Here is a 15,950-nt window from a genome sequence, read left to right on the forward strand (position 1 = left end):
TCACTTACTAGAATGCACTCTTACCTTTGGGATGAGTTATCATCCCAATAGTGTCAATCATTTTACAACCCAAAGTCTCTTCCTTGGTTGTTTTGTGTTACACAAAGATCATATTTTATTCCCATATTTGTTCACAGACATGATTCACATTTTGCTATTTTGTACATAAGGAAATCATCTAAACACAGCAACAGTGCCAGCTTGACTAAAAAAAGTTATTTTCCATATCCACAAAAATGTTAATCAGATTCTTGTTAGAACATGTGTAAGAACTGGTTTTCATTGTCACAGCTCTTGATGTCAGATTACTAAAATAATTTATGTTTTGTTGTGGGAACATTGGTGCACGAAGAGCTCCCAAATCACATGACTGTGTCTCAGCCCACACTTCTCCTTGACACATAGAAATTATTTGTGTTTTGTGGTAACAAATGAATGGCAGGAACAGCAGAATTTCAATGTGGCCGTTCTTTATTTGATTAAACATAGTCTCTATTTATTCTTAAAAAAACTAATTTAAGTTAAATGGCAACAAACCATGATAATTCAGAAAACATGTTGAAACCAAGAGTGAAGAGAAATGTTCTCTACGTAAACCACACTGTAAACCATAAAACTTATTTTTGTCAACTGCTTCTCATGACAGTGGCTGGGAATTTGACATTTCTACTACAGTAGGCAAAAGCCCATGTTCAGTACCCTCTCCCACATGCCACATCACGTCTCTATTTATATGTCCAAATGAAAAGCATTACAGCTCCCAGAGTGCTGAGTGAACTGTGCAAGTTCTCCTCTGGGGCTGTGTCTGTGTGCCCGGTAGCCCCAACACTCTAGCCATCCTTCACAGAGCAAGCCTGACTCCCAGAGGTGAACTTTTCAATGAACCCTGGCTAACTTATCACTAGACAAAGATGCTATGGACTATGCATGAGGGCACTCATTCCTCTTCCCCACCAGAACTCTTTAGTAGCTATTGCATGTGAGTGTGTGTTGAGAACATCTGCAGGGTCTGAAGTTGAGAATTTTAAAGCTAGTAAATACAAATGGAAGAGAAGTCTGGCTAAACCCCTAATTGTGCTTGAGGTATAAAATCTATATAGCTGACTCACTTGTAGACATTTTCTGATTAAAACTTCCCTGTCTCTACTTAAAGACACTAAGAAGTCAGCACCATCCCATTTTCCTCCTGGCAGAAAATGTTATTTAGCTTGGGATATAACATTTTAAAACAATAATGCATGCCCCCTGGGAGAATACCACAATAAATGTCTCGAAAACCGCTCAGCTAATCCCAGGGTATAATCTGGCTGTTTTAAATTACTGCAGGGAATAGTATGGCCTTAATGACACTGTAGCTGCACAAAGCCAAAGAAAGCTAGAAAGGGAGGCCAAAAAGATGAGCTCAGAGCCAGCTAAAGTGACAACAAACATGTGGTTGTTTACTAGGATTGGAGAGGTTCTGTCTGCAGATGTTTGTGGTCACTGGAAGGTTCCAGAGGAATGAGATATTATGAAGATCTGCAGAGTCTGATGAGAGCAAGATTCTTCTTGGAGATGGCAGGCCTGAGGACGGGGTGCCCCATGGTACAGACACAATTTATACAATTCTGTGGTCACATCATACTCTATTGGTCCCACAAAGTGTGCCAACAAATTAATATCGTATGGATGTCATTTCAAAGCCTCCCAAGGAGGAGTCATCACTGAAGCCGTTAGAGCACAGATGGTTCAACTATACACTGATATTCATACTTGCATTTTTGCATTATAGCTGCTTTTTCCCCTGTTGAACTGTAATGAATTGTCTCATAATCTATTCCATCTTCCTGCCATTAGCAGGCTTTGAATGTTCACAAATAGGAGCAAAGAACTCATTTTCCAGGGCTTTAATCACACAAAGAGGGAATGCCTAATTCTCTAAATGAAATGGTCTGTGATCACTGAAGCAGAGATTTAATATAGCACGGCAAATTAGGTAGATTTTAATAAATTACTTATCTCCCTGAATACTTTACATATGCTTAAGAAGGAATAGCCTGTTTGCAAACAGTGAAAACCCACAGCCTATAAAAATCCTTTGAAGAAAACGACAAATAAAAAAGTAAATTAAAAAATGAAATGCATTATATCTCAGACCCCCAGAGACAATTCCTTTGCAGCACTGATTCACAGCTCCATTAAAAATATCAATTAAACCCTTCAGCAAGACTGTGTAAAAGCTAGAAATTAACTTTTGGAGCTGCTTTTTGAGGGTCTGCATATCCAGATACATCCCAGCATTGTATAAGCTTGATGTAAGTTTAAAAAATGATAAAGAGGGTCTCCTTTCATGTCTAACTAAACATTTTAGAATTTGAGTCACACTTTAATTTTTTCTATGTAATAACTTTAGTTTGTAAAGTATGAATTTCCTGTATGTATGTATATATGTATGTATGTATGTATGTATGTATGTATGTATCTATCTATCTATCTATCTATCTATCTATCTATCTATCTTTATAAGAGTGTACTCTTGGGCTCCATATCATCATTACAGACACACTGATACCTTATAACCTGGAATGACTAAGATGTTTAGAAAACCAACAAAACTGGGAGTAATTTACTAAGTTGGTGCCACATCTCCTTTATATTTAATTGATAGAAACTGCATGCATCAAGGAAAATGCATACTGAGCTTTAATGTGCATAAAGTGGATATTAGCATTTTAAAGAGGAAGATTAACACATTAATCCAAGTAATTTTCATATATTGCTTCTAATAAAATCTTCACAGTATAAAAGTCTTAATGAGGCTAATCAGAGGCTTTCCACTTAGTGGGACGATTAGGGATAACATAAAAAGTATTTCTTTTTCATAGGTTTCCTAAGATTTAGGCTTTTCGTATGAAAAATAAAAATGAGTCTCTCCTAGTTCTTTGTAAGAGATGTTGCAAATGTAAATAGCTATTTCATTCTATCATGTTGATATAAATTATTGAGAAGGCAGCCCACTGAGGAGAACTGAAATCCTAAGGGGGGCAGTTATGGGGAAGAGGGGATAGAAAAATAAACAAATAGAAACTATACAAAACTTGAACATTCATGCCTTAACCCAGGCACCCCCAGCTCCCCATGAATTATAGATTACATACACCAGAGTGATTACTCAAAATCTCATCCTGCAGCTTTCATGTGGGTATCTTCTCAGAAGTAGGATGCCTCTATAAGTTTCTTTCAAGCCTCTGAGTCTTCTCCATATTGCTCATAGACAGACTGTAGGGCATGGAGTGCTTCCACGGTCACCTTTAGCTTGCCGATGCTGCCTCCGTCTGCTCGGGCATCAAACACTGAGGAGAAGGTAGCAGCAAGGTCAATGAAGTTCGGCAGTTTTCTTGGCTAGGTTAGTTCACACAGCTTTGAGATGAACACAGTTGTGAGAGCACTACATATGAAGACACACATTTTACATGTAATCTTGAAGATTACCAAATGAAAGACTATAGCTACCCACACATGGTCAAAATTTCTTCTAACATACTGTGAGAATAACAAACTTCAGACTCTCAAGCTACTGCAAAGGTATTAATGCAATCAGCATTAGAAACAGAATGTTGGACACACGAATCTAAGGCATCTGTGAATTGGCTCTGAGGGTCTGAGGTTCACTTCTTGAGTGAATGTAGGCTTTTCTCAGGAGAGCTATCAGTGATGCCCCAAAGGCAGACCATGTAAGTCCTGAGGTTTCTTTGAACACAGCCTGATGTAATGCCAGTTCAGTCCCCCAGACCCCATCAGCTGGAGAGACATTTCCTAGGGATCCAAGGTCAGGATTCTGGAGTTTGTGAGTTTGATAGTGCTTATGGGTCTTGTAGTTTCTTGTTATTTCTTTGAACTTTAATGATGGGGGTAGATTGAGTGTTCCTCCAGCCTCAGCCTCGTGAATAGATAAACTCAACGATCACTCCTAGTAGTGTGTGTTACTTCAAAGAACCATTGTGAGGAAACCTTCAAAGGAAGTGTGGTGGGCATATGGGTGGAGAAAGCAGATGTGCAGTGGCCCAGTGGCACCCAGCTTATCCTTCTGAGCTTTCATCTCTTCTTGGAGACTGCTCACTTGCATATAATACAGAACAAGGTATTAAAATGCTACTAGGACCAGTGCCTGTCATTGGACTGGCTTCTTAAACGTGGTCCTAACAGCTAGGTGTCAGCAGAGTGTGACCCCTGTGGCCTCACAGGAGAGGGTGGGTCACTAAGCAGAGATGACTGTAAGAGATTGATTTTGGTGATTTCTGTTAGACTCTCAGAGAGTTTACTAAGGTTACATGAACATTTTAATCCTCTCATCTTTGGCTCTGTGGCAAACAAAGTGTAACTAGTGGCCACCAAAGCAGATGTGCACACTTTATGGATGCTTCCAAACATGCTCCCAGGTATTTATTTGGGCAATCATTTGGCTCAATCTTGACTTTCGAGAACCTGTCATGTGTCTGGGACAGGTAGCTCCATATAGCTGCCACAGAACTACAGAATCCTGGTCCTTAGGAAGTGCTCAGAAAGTGATTTGATTGTGGCTTCAACAGGTAAATCAACAAACCCAGCACATAGTCTCAGAGAGGGCTGTTAACTTAGCCAGCTTCAAGCAGAGGTAATGAGTTTCTTGACTGTGTGTGGCCAGAGCCTTCCTTGGTAATGGTTTATAAAGTGTAATTTCTTGGTTGACGTAAGAACAGGAGAAATGAGGTACTGCTGGGAGTCACGCCAAGCAAGGTAAAATCTAGGACACAGTTTTGTGAGGAACACCCTACCTGCCAGAATCCTGGAGTTAGCAGAGGGGACACACTCTTTGGCTGCAGCCCTGAACTAGAGAAGCCTCAGGAACATGCTGGCATGGTTTAGAATAACAAGCTTAAGGCCATATGTCTTAGCCCCAACACTAAGAAATGCATTAGTTATTCCTGTGAAGCTCAATTATTTAAAAATTTCTATCAGCCACAGAGGGTGAGGAAGGGGAGGGGAGGGTGTAATGACAGGCTTCCAGCTGCAGCAGTTGTTAGCTTGAGCTGCACAGCCTTCTGCTGAGGTGTGACAAGCCCCTCCCAAGCAGTGGAAAGAAGTCTGAATAGAGAGTTTTTGGCATACAGAGCCATGCTTGCATTCATACCATCAATGTCCTGCTCAATGATGTCTCTCCCTTTCTGAAATACATCCATGAGGTCAACATGAGCAATGCCAATGTCCTCACACTCTAGGTGCTGCTCGTCCTCAGGAGGGTCACTGACCACGGTGAAGCGCACACTAAGAAGTCACAGGACAGAGAAGGTCAAGGCCATCCCCCTTTTTCTTTTTTAAAATATATAACTATGTATGAAATGGTGATGTTTTCAGTGATGCCACTAGAAAGGAAATTATGTTAGGCAAATATCTTACCTGAATTATTAGAAGTCAGAGCTCACCCAGCTTTCTAATGAACACCAATCCCCTTTTTTAAGCCTGGATGGTAATTATCTCCAGAATCTAAGAAAATGACCAGGCAAATGGAAGGACCCAATGTCCATGTAATAATACCACATGTGATATTTTGATGTCTCTACTTTTAAGACTGAAAGGATGAAGTACACAAAGGCCACGGTAGGTTACACAGTCAGCATTTTTGACAGAAAGAAATGCTCCCCGCCCCCAGTAGTACAACTCTAGGCTTGGTAGCAAGCAATCTACCCAGCTGTATGTATTGTCCTACAAAATGCAGAGGTTGCACTGCCTGGGGGAGCAGTCTGAATGCCCACAGAGAAAGGCTGAGGTCTGCCCAATGGCTGTATCAGATATTCGTATTGCTTTAGCAACCTTTTAATATACAACCACAGCATCCAAGTTCTCCTTTACTTTTAGACACATAATTGTAGGGCCCTGATGGAACTGATTTGAGTTAGTGGCTTGTGCTGAGGCCAAACACACTTGGATTGACCAAATGACAGGAATTTACAGTTAAGTACTCTTTTGATATGTCTTGGCAGCATAGCTTAAACCATGGAGGCTTGTAAACCTTACCATTTTAAATTCTGTGAAACATATCTATCCCAAATCAGAAACAAAACAAGAAACAGAAAAATCGAAGCCCCTGAGAAATCAGATCTTGAAAAACCCAAATAAAATCCTTTCCAAATGCTGATAGGTAAACACGACAGTGTCTCTAACCAACTTGCTGAAGACAATATTCAGCATTTCATTCCTTTACAAGCGCCATTTTTAGCCAAGAAAAGAATGTGAAGAAACTAGAAAGTAGAGATCTCCTAAGTCACAATGAAAGTGAACACCCGTTCACACAGAAGTCATAGAACACAGACCCAGACTGTCAAGTGGTCTGAGTACTTTAAATGATGCACAGGCTGCAGGGATTCAGTGGGTGGTTAGGACATTCATTCACAGTCTACATTCTGATTGCCATACTGAGATAGCCGTGTGATGGACCCTGGAGAAATGACTCACATCCTCCCTGATCTCAATGTCCTTCCTGTGCAATGAGGACAATTATACCTAGGAATGAGGAGGCTCTTGTGAAAATCAGATGAGATGATACAAGTAAACAGAGCCTGGAATACAGCAGGCTGAGGAAAGTGAAGAAAGGAGATTTAAACACATTTCCAAATATCTACTGATTTCTTTACTCAATTAAATGAAAATGACTGTTGATAGAGCCCGAGAGGTGGTGTACTGGCTGCTCTTGTGGAGGACTTGGGTTTCAGTCCCAGTACCCACATGGCAGCTTACAAATATCTGTAACTCCAGTTCCAGAGGATCCATTGCCCTTTTCTGACTTCTGCAGGCATAGCATACACATGATGCGCATGTAGACATGCAACACTCATGAGCAACAACAACAAAGTTGTCCTATAATGAATGTAGTTTGGAAAGGAGGAATTAAAAAAAGTGAAACATGTGGCCACTGTTGCACAGTGAGTGAAATGACACACTATCCTTCTAATAGTGCCAGCAGAGGGCATCCTACAGAATGGGACACACTGAGAAGAAAGGGTGTAGAGTAATGGGCCATTTTCAGGTACTTTAGGTGCCTTGACACTGGATACACTTTAATCTCAGATTCTGAGCTTATACCTGCATCATCTTATAAAGGAAGGCTACATGAATTCTCTGACAGAAATTAAAAACATTCTAAGTTCCAGAAAAGGCTAAGAATATGAAAATGCAATATTCCTGGCTTTAAATTCTATAGAGAGCAGATGAGTGGTCAAATAAAATTCACAGATCCAAGAGTAGATTGGTGTTAAAACTCCTGCCTCACATGGACCTCAGCAGAGTCCTGGCTTTCATTCCTAGCATTAAAAACAAATAAAACGAATGGAAGAACTAGAAAGCTAAACTCAAAAGTGAAGAAAGCTTACTAGATGAATTTAAAAACTACCATGTATACATATATCCACACGCCCAAGCATACCTCCTAACCTACGTTTAGCTTGTCAGAACAAATAGGCCTGGTGCATGCCTCACAGAGGCTCCTGGCCTGCCTGAGGGCCCAGATGCACATCTGGGGGTGCAAACATCATGTGCTCTCCAGCTGTGTCTTCCTGAAACTTTCTACTTCTGAGCCTAGCCTTGCTAGCCCTCCCACCTATCCCAGAATGCCCTGTGCATCATCCTTCCTGCTGGCATCCCCTCAGCCTGGAACCATATGTCCCTCCAACCTTCATAAATCAGCTTAAATGTCACCCATTGGCTTTCATTTTTATCTTCTCTTTTAGCATTTAACTTGTTCAATCTTTTTTTTTTTCTCTTTCTCTTTCTCTTTCTAAGGGTCCTCACTATGTAGCTCTGGCTGGTCTATAACTTGTTATGTAGTCTGGACTGGCCTCGAACTCACAGAGATCCACCTGCTTCTGCCACCCAAGTGCTGGGATTAAAGGTGAGTGCCACCACACCCTGTGTTTGTTCAATTTTTATTACTAATCATCACAGCATGTAATTAATTTATTTGTTTACTTGTCATCAGTTTGTCTTCCTCATTGGTGGATTTTCTCAGTAGAACTTTTGCTCAAGAAAAAGAAAAAAGAAGCCAAAAAGAAACTTGAATCAGACTCAAAACTATGACCTAAAATTAATAATGAAGAAAACATTTTTGATATTTTATTTATTTCCATTTTATGTGTACAAGTGTATGTATGTATGTATGTATGTATGTATGTATGTATGTATGTATGTGTGTCTGTGCCCCATGTGCATGCAGTTACCAGGGAGGCCAGAAGAGGGCATCAGATTCCCTGGGACTGGAATGGATGGTTATAAGCTACCTGGTGGTGCTGGGAATTCAACCCAAATCCTCTGGAAGAACAGACAGTGCTCTTAACCACAGAGTCACCTCTCCAGCCCCAAAATAATTGTTAATAATTTTAAGGTTTTATTTCAATGTGTCATTGTTTAAAACAATTACATATTTCCAAATGCAGATGGGACAGCATGTGAAAGTATCATAAGCAATTCACTATGAGTTGTCTGCTACTTTTGACCTGTCAAGAAAGAAGGTGATCGCTAGCTATGGCTGGTAAGTTAGCTCCAGTATTGAGGAGGCTGTCATCTGAGTTCTCAAACCAGAGAACTCCCTCTGAGTATAACAACAGGAAAGAACATTCGTTAGTGTCCCCTGGCTATGGGAAGGGGCACACCATCCCTTTCTTCAGCGAAGGGAGCTGAGCAGTGGCCCAGCATTCACTAGATAAGCATTTCCCACTTGTGGTCTATATTAGGCTTTCATGAAAAATAAAAAAAATGACACAAACACCTGTATCCATGAGGGAGAGACATTTCACCATTTAAAAAGGAATAATGTTGGGTGTAGGAGTTACTGCAGTTACTGTGGCCTTTCTCCTTTTCTTTTTTGTATGGTGCCTGGAATCAAGCCTAGTATCTCACTCACGCTAAGCAAGCACTCTACCACTGAGCTACTTCCTCACTCCTATGTCTTTTCTTTTTCACACTTCTTTAGAGGTGAAAAAAAAAAACTGCAAGGAGGAATTCCAACATTCCAGAAATGAAGAGGACACAGAGAGAGCTGCTTTATGTGAACTCGCTGTCAGTACCTTCTGTGAGTCAGTTCTTGTCTTTGCAGCACGGCTTTTAGGATGTCTCTCTCCACTGGGTTGTTTTCTTTATCCAGGTAGATCACTGCAGCAAAAGAAAAAGCAAGTTCATACAAGGAAGTCACATAGACCTACACTCCATTGGTACCATCCTGTATTCTGCAAATACTGCTTTAAAGACACGTGCCATGCTGTGTGTCTGAGAAATCTGAATCTAATCTGAATGTGATCTAGTGTCAGACCACTGGCAGGTTTATGTGCACATTGTTAGAAAGGATACAAGCAACATCTCAGAGTGCTCCTCACCATCACTGCCTGGTAATGGCTCTGGCAGACCCGACAGAAAGCTGGGAGTCTTTATTGCTTTGTATTTGAGGGATTCACAGCATTTTCCTTCACCCAAGAAGCAGGGATAATGATACCGTATGGCAGCATGCTCGTCCTTCTTGACAGCCCAGTAATTTAAGCTTCTTCTCCTGCCACCACATGCAATAAAAGAATCATCTAGTGTGCAGGTGAAGAAATTCAAGGCTGATGTAACTGTGCATGGTGGATCAAAAGAGAGGGGCGTTTTGGTGTGTGATGACTGTTTTGGTCCTGGCATTCAGGAATGTGGCTGAAAGAGATGAAATAACTGTCAAAGGTGCCACCTGGAGGACGGCAGTGCAGACAGACTGTATGCACAGTGTGAACTTGGCATCCTGCTTCCTTAGCAGAAGACTTCCTCTTCTACACACCAGTCTGAGCTTAGGCCTCTCTTGTGGCCAGACCTCAACATAGACATGATCGAAGTGCACACAGGAACAGTGCTAAGATGACTCTGGAGCTCATGTTCCTTCAGTTTCCACTGGGCACACACAATTCACTGAAATGTTTCCAAAAGCAGTTCCAGTTCAGCTCCAAAATGACCGTACTGTTGACTCATTAAACTGCTTGGCTCCTTGGACAATATTATCCAAAATCCAAAGATTTTCCTTGTGGGAGTTAGGCACATGGAATAGGAGACAAGATGCCTGTAAGGAGGTAACTTAATGGCTCAGGAGAAGCAGAACTCAATGAAGAGACAGTATCCAAGTTACCCTGCTCAGGAGAGCTAAGGCCACTGTCCTGACAGTGTTCCAGACTGTGTGGATCTCATCATAGCTACTGAGATTGCAAAGACAATCATAAATGGTTCCCAGTGTTTTTCTTATCATTGCCAGAAAGCCATCTTAGTAGACATACTGTACTAGCACTGTGGGGTCAGTACCTCATTTTTAAAGGCTGTCAGTATATTGAACTTACTAGGATTTTTTCTTTTTCTAATCCATTATCTGGCTTATCATGTATTCTTCTACTTCAAAATTCCAAAGCTATTAAGTCACATTGGTTTCTAACACTTGAGGGCCAGAATAATGGAAGTAATTTAAAAGAACACCTGAAGTAGGGTGGTGTGATGGCTCAGCAGACAGAAGCTCTTGCTGTACAGGCCTAGTGACCTAAGAGCAGTCCCTGGAGCACTGGGGTAAGGAGAGAACCAACGACCAAGGGCTGGTCTCTATCCTTCACAGAGGTGCTGTGGCACACACATGCCTGCACTTTCTCACTCACACTTAGTAAGTTAAAAAAAAGAAAACAATCTGAGGCAGAAACAGTGACTAATCTCTATAGCTTTCCAGACTGACATACAGCATGACATGAACTCTGTTACCCTTATCAAATAATAATTTCTTAAGACTTTGATATATAAATAAAAATATTTTCTTTGTATTAAAAGCCTCTGAACTTCCAACTCCATCATTCAAATTCAAATAAAAAGATCTTTCAATTAATTTTAGATTAGTTTTGATGAATTTCAATTTAGCTACTTTATAGAATATGTTCATTGACATTAAATGTGAACATGGAGACCGTGTCACTACTTTTCCTCTCTAGAGTCCTTCCCTTATCCCCAGCTGAAAGTCTACTTACTAACCAGTGACTTTTCATTCCCTTTCTCCTTCCATCCTTGGCAAACCTTGTTTCACTTTCTGTCTTAACCAGCCTCCTCTAAGTGGACTCACACACATGCTCTTTGTCTCTGGCTCATTTTTCTTAGCTGTGGTATTTTCAAGGCTCATCTCTGTTGCAGCATGTATCATATGCAGTGCTGAATTCTATTCCACTACACATACACAAGACACTGTTTTCCCAACTATCCTGTGATGGACTTGGGTTGGCTCTACCTCTAGGTGTTAGGAGTGGGGTTCATTATGTGCTCATGTCCTTGATTTTGATTCTTTCTGCTATTTGCACAGAGGTGAAACTTCTGAGACACCATGGGCCCATGTTTAACCTTCATAAATAAAATAACTCCCCAACTACATTTCTGCGTCACCTGTTGGGCATTCACTGAGTGATAATTTTGCACTTTGCATTACACTCAACCACAGGGTTAAGAGCGCAGCTGATCTGTATTTTACAGATGGCTAAGTAGACCAGCAAGGGCCAGAGCTTTGTTAGAGTACAGTGAGAGCTCTCTAGTGTCTATGGCCCTGTTCCCCTGAGCCAAGATTCTCCTGGCTTTCAACCAGGCATCTTGTTTGTCTGAGGCTGGAGCCGGAAGAGGTCTTACCTGAGCTAGGCCACCCACCTGCTTTCTCATTCTTCCATGAAGGGATATTGATTAGATTCATCAAGTTGACTTAAATATTTTGGTTGACTCTTAAAAATTCATTTTTGAAAATAAAATTCTAGTTCTTAACCAATAAATTTAGTTTTACAGACAGAAGCATACCAACTTGGAATTGTGCATGTTTGTACAAACATAGCCTAGATTGTTTAGCTTAGTGGTTCTCAGTGTTTAACGCACATCCCAGCTACTTGGATGGTTTGGTAAAATGCAGATTATTGTGCTGAACCCTCAGAATTTTGTTTTTGGTTCAAGGCATCTGCAGCACAGCCTAAGACTTTGCCATTCGGACATCTTTCCTCTTGCTGCTATCAATGCTGGTCAGGGTAACATACACCAGAAACCATCTCAGACCAACACTCCTTCACCTTCAGGAAGTACTAAGTGCTCTCTGAAGCGCTTAGCCCTAGATGACACATGGCCCTAGATGCTGTAAGCACCATGATTTATGTGGGACTCTGAAAGAATAGATGGGTATTTTAAAAATAACATCAATTGTAAATATACCCCTTAAAATGTAATTATGGTAGACACTAAAAGTAAACTGACTCTCAGTCATAGTTTTTAACTCCTATTTCCACAAGAAATCACTTGTCTAGAACTTGCTAAATTTTGACATAAACTTCACAAAAGCACACACTTAAAAAGATCTGATGGTCCCAACTCAAGCTAATCTCCAGCTACCACCCAATTTAATAACTCTCAGTCACAGAAAGAATGAAATTCTGTTAGTTGTGACAATACAAATGGGACTGTGGGGCTGGAGAGTATTATGCTCAGTCTAATAGGCTGGGTTAGCACATATGGTCTCTACAGAAGTTGATCCCATAGAAGCTGAGAACAGAATAACAGTTTCCAGAAGCTGGGGGAGCAGGCAGGGGGATGGGAAAGGTTGATCAGTGTGTCCCAGGTCATATTAGATAAGAGAAGGAAGTTCTGATGTACACTATTGCAGAATAATTACTTCAAAGAGCAAAGGATGATGAGTATTTTTACCATGAAGGATAAATGTTAGCAAAACTATACAGGCTTAGTCTGAGTTGGACATATGTGCTGTGATATATATGGAAGCATCATATGGTGCCCTGTTAAAGAAGTATAGCTATTATTTTCACTATTATCTTCTAGGGTTCAGGGTTTGAACTTAGGGCCTCATGCTTGTTAGAAAAGTACTCTAACACTGACTATATCTGCACTCCAACATTTATAATTATTATGTCAATTAAATTCAGTAAAAACATCCCTCATTTTGGTAGGCTAAAAAAATCGGCCATTCTCAGTCAATATCAAATGCAAGAAGAAATGCAGATGGCTTAACTATAGGAGGTTGTTAACCTTGAACCTTTTGATAACTTTTATATTAAAATATTATCATCCCTGTAATCTTTATCTTTGCCAAATTTCTCTTCCTATTAGTAACAAAATCTGATGTTCTACATCCTTTTCATTTTCTGAATTAAACTTTAATTGTTCCAAAAGATAGACTGCTCGATCCTCAGAGACTAAGGGTCCAGATCTGCACAAGTCTCATAAAAACCTCAGCCGATTTCATTAATCTTTCTTCTTCCTACTGTCAGTTCCCCAGAAAGCTTTATTCAGCCCAGACAACACTCTTCAGGCCTACCATTAATCTTTCCCCCCCAAAACTATTTTCTTTACTCAGCATTCTCAGAGTAAAATTCTCAAGCCCAATAAAATGCAAATGTTTTATTCTTGCTTCTAACGTCTACCAAGTGAAGTGAACTTCAGTTTTTTCAGTAACAGTAACCCTAAGAAGATATTCTTTTCTGCACATGGAGCTGGCATTAACACCTCTTCATAAAGACTGAATTTGATTATGAATAATCCTGGGGATTGCTAGTTTATTCCAGTCATCTTATATACCTAATTTACGCTCTGACATTCAAATTCCTTTTGTTATTCTGATCACAGTGAAGAGTTGGGCTCAGTGAACATCTCTATAGGTAGTGTGTCCACACAAGAGAGTATGCCTAGATTATGCCTTAAATCTTCCATTGGATTCCAAAAACTGATTTGGAAATAAAATGATGTTCATTAACTTTCAATGAGACTTGGAGGGTGTAAGGCCGTATTACATCAACTTTCTCTAACAAGTGAATGGTAAATAGTCCAGTAATTAGTTACTCTGCAATAATAGTTGTCTATTAACCAAATATTCAAGGAGGTCTCTTTGCAACAGTGATCCAGGTATAAGGATTAAGGAATAAACATTCCCACTGTCCTACCTAAATGAAAAAAAATGCTAACAAGGTTACTATTTCTCAAATTTTCTGATGACCTGGGGCTTCAGGTTTTCATATGAAACACCAGTTTTAAGTGCTGAGTGCATTTCTTTCCCTGCTCACCAAGATGCCCACAAATAGTCAATTAATCAAAACTCAATAGACAAGAACAGAAACTTAAGTATAATAAATATTGCTACTGAATTTTTTTCTATCCTGAAAGAGGGTTTCTTCCTCAATTAATTGGCTAATTCCTTAGAAGCATAAGCAACTTTTAAACCACTAATCAGATAGTAGAGGCCTTGTAATAAAGGGGAGAAGTAAAGTAACCTGGCAGCAAGATCCCAAAGAGACCTCTACAACTCATGTGCACAAAACCTAGCAGATGTTAGCATGTATCATAGGTTTGATCCGAAGAAGGATTGAGTATGCTTTCTAGGCAAATGAAAACATCTGTTCTGCTACATGGCCACATTTCTCAGTGTACAGGCAATTTCTCAAGAACAATCTGTTGCCAGTCTAGCTGAGCACTGTGCTGGTGACCTTTAGACAACATAAAATCCAAAGTCTATCTCTTTCCTTAGTGTATTCTCATTAAAATTGAGTGAACATCTCTTTTATGCCTATCAATATTTTGATATGGTTTATTTTTCTGGTACCCCACAGAACATCCTTAGGAAGCTTCAGAAAATATTTTTGGGAGTGAAAGTGAGTGAAAGGATGCCCTCAGATTCTTGTCTTGACCATACCACATACTTCTCAGACAGTTTCTCAAGCCATCATTGTTATGGAGTTTGAGCTGGAAGGGATCTCAGCGATCACTTTGTCTTTTAAATCAGAAATAAAGGAACTGGAGAATCAACATAATGGGCCAAGTTCACAGTCATACAGATAAGATTAGAGCAGATCTCTGGGTCTCCAAGATTACTGCCTCAAACAATGAATGTATTTCTAAAAAGGTCAGTAGGCATGATTTTGAGTAGGCATGATCACCCACAATCTTGGTGCTGCAACAGCAAGAATATATGTATTTCTTAAAATGCAGTTTCTAAGACTGGAAAAAAAATTTAGTAGTCTGCTTTGGTGGCTCATGCTTTTGATCCCAGCACTTGGGAAACAGTGGCAGGTCAATCTATGAGAGTTCAAGGCCAGTCAGTCTGGCCTATATAGCCAGTTCCAGGGCAGCTATGGCTATATAGAGAAATACTGTCTCAAAACATCATCACCATCACCATCATCATCATCATAGTTCCTGTGGTGGTTTGAATGAGAATACCCCCACATGTTCATGTTTCAATGCTTCGTCCCAAGTTGGCTGAACTGTTTGAGAAGGATTAGGAGTGTGGCCTTGTTGGAGGGGGTGTGCCATTGGGAAGGAGCTTTGAGGCTTCAAAGGCTCATGCTACTCCAGTTGACTCTTTCTCTGCCTCCTGTTTGCTGTCTCAGTATGTAATCTCTCAACAATGTCCATCTGCTGCCATTGCCTTTACCATGACAGTCGGAGACTGCCCTCTGAAGCTCTAAGCCCCTAATAAAATCTTTCTTCTTTCAGTTGCCTTTACATGTCTCTTCACAGCAACAGAGAAGTAACCAAGTCAGTGTCCAACTAGAATGAGGCGACCAGCTTCAATAAAAAGCTAGGCAGCACTTATCTTCATGCTGTCACATGGACTCCCAAGAATGTACTAGGATGTTTTGTCTTTTGATGAAGGTAACTTGATCTGACCTTTGTTTTCCCTCTGACTCTACACTGTTGATCATGTAATATTAAAAATTCCTGAGAATCGGTTGATCTGAGCATTCTCAAAGTGTTTATTGGGTCTTTGTTGATCTAGTGGACTTACATGTTAATTGGTAGATAGAGCAGGCCCTAGAAGGGAAACCTGCCTGCTGCAAAGGAAGAGCTTATGCATCGTGGTATCAGTCAGTGCAGAAACATTCATGACAAGGCATTGGCAAAAAGGGCAGCCCACATCAGGGCAC

General features: G+C 40.4%; 1 protein-coding gene across 3 annotated transcripts in view; it reads right to left on the bottom strand.

The window, feature by feature from the left end:
• Window positions 1-453: 453 nt before the first annotated feature.
• Rpgrip1l (RPGRIP1 like) overlaps window positions 454-15,950 on the bottom strand; it is a 107,736-nt gene continuing 92,239 nt past the window's right edge. The window contains exons 24-26 of one of the 3 annotated variants that reach the window (XM_027405584.1): window positions 9,075-9,159; window positions 5,150-5,283; window positions 454-3,332 (exon numbers count right to left, since the gene is read on the bottom strand). In XM_027405584.1, coding sequence (XP_027261385.1) covers window positions 3,220-3,332; window positions 5,150-5,283; window positions 9,075-9,159 — 332 coding nt within the window. In that variant the 3' untranslated portion in view covers window positions 454-3,219. Of the gene's footprint in view, window positions 3,333-5,149; window positions 5,284-9,074; window positions 9,160-9,380; window positions 9,691-15,950 lie in introns of those variants that run through there. The other 2 variants (XM_027405585.2, XR_003483368.2) reach the window with 2 other exon arrangements.

This window comes from Cricetulus griseus, chromosome 3 (assembly GCF_003668045.3).
Source record: "Cricetulus griseus strain 17A/GY chromosome 3, alternate assembly CriGri-PICRH-1.0, whole genome shotgun sequence".
Taxonomy (NCBI): Eukaryota; Metazoa; Chordata; class Mammalia; order Rodentia; family Cricetidae; genus Cricetulus; species Cricetulus griseus.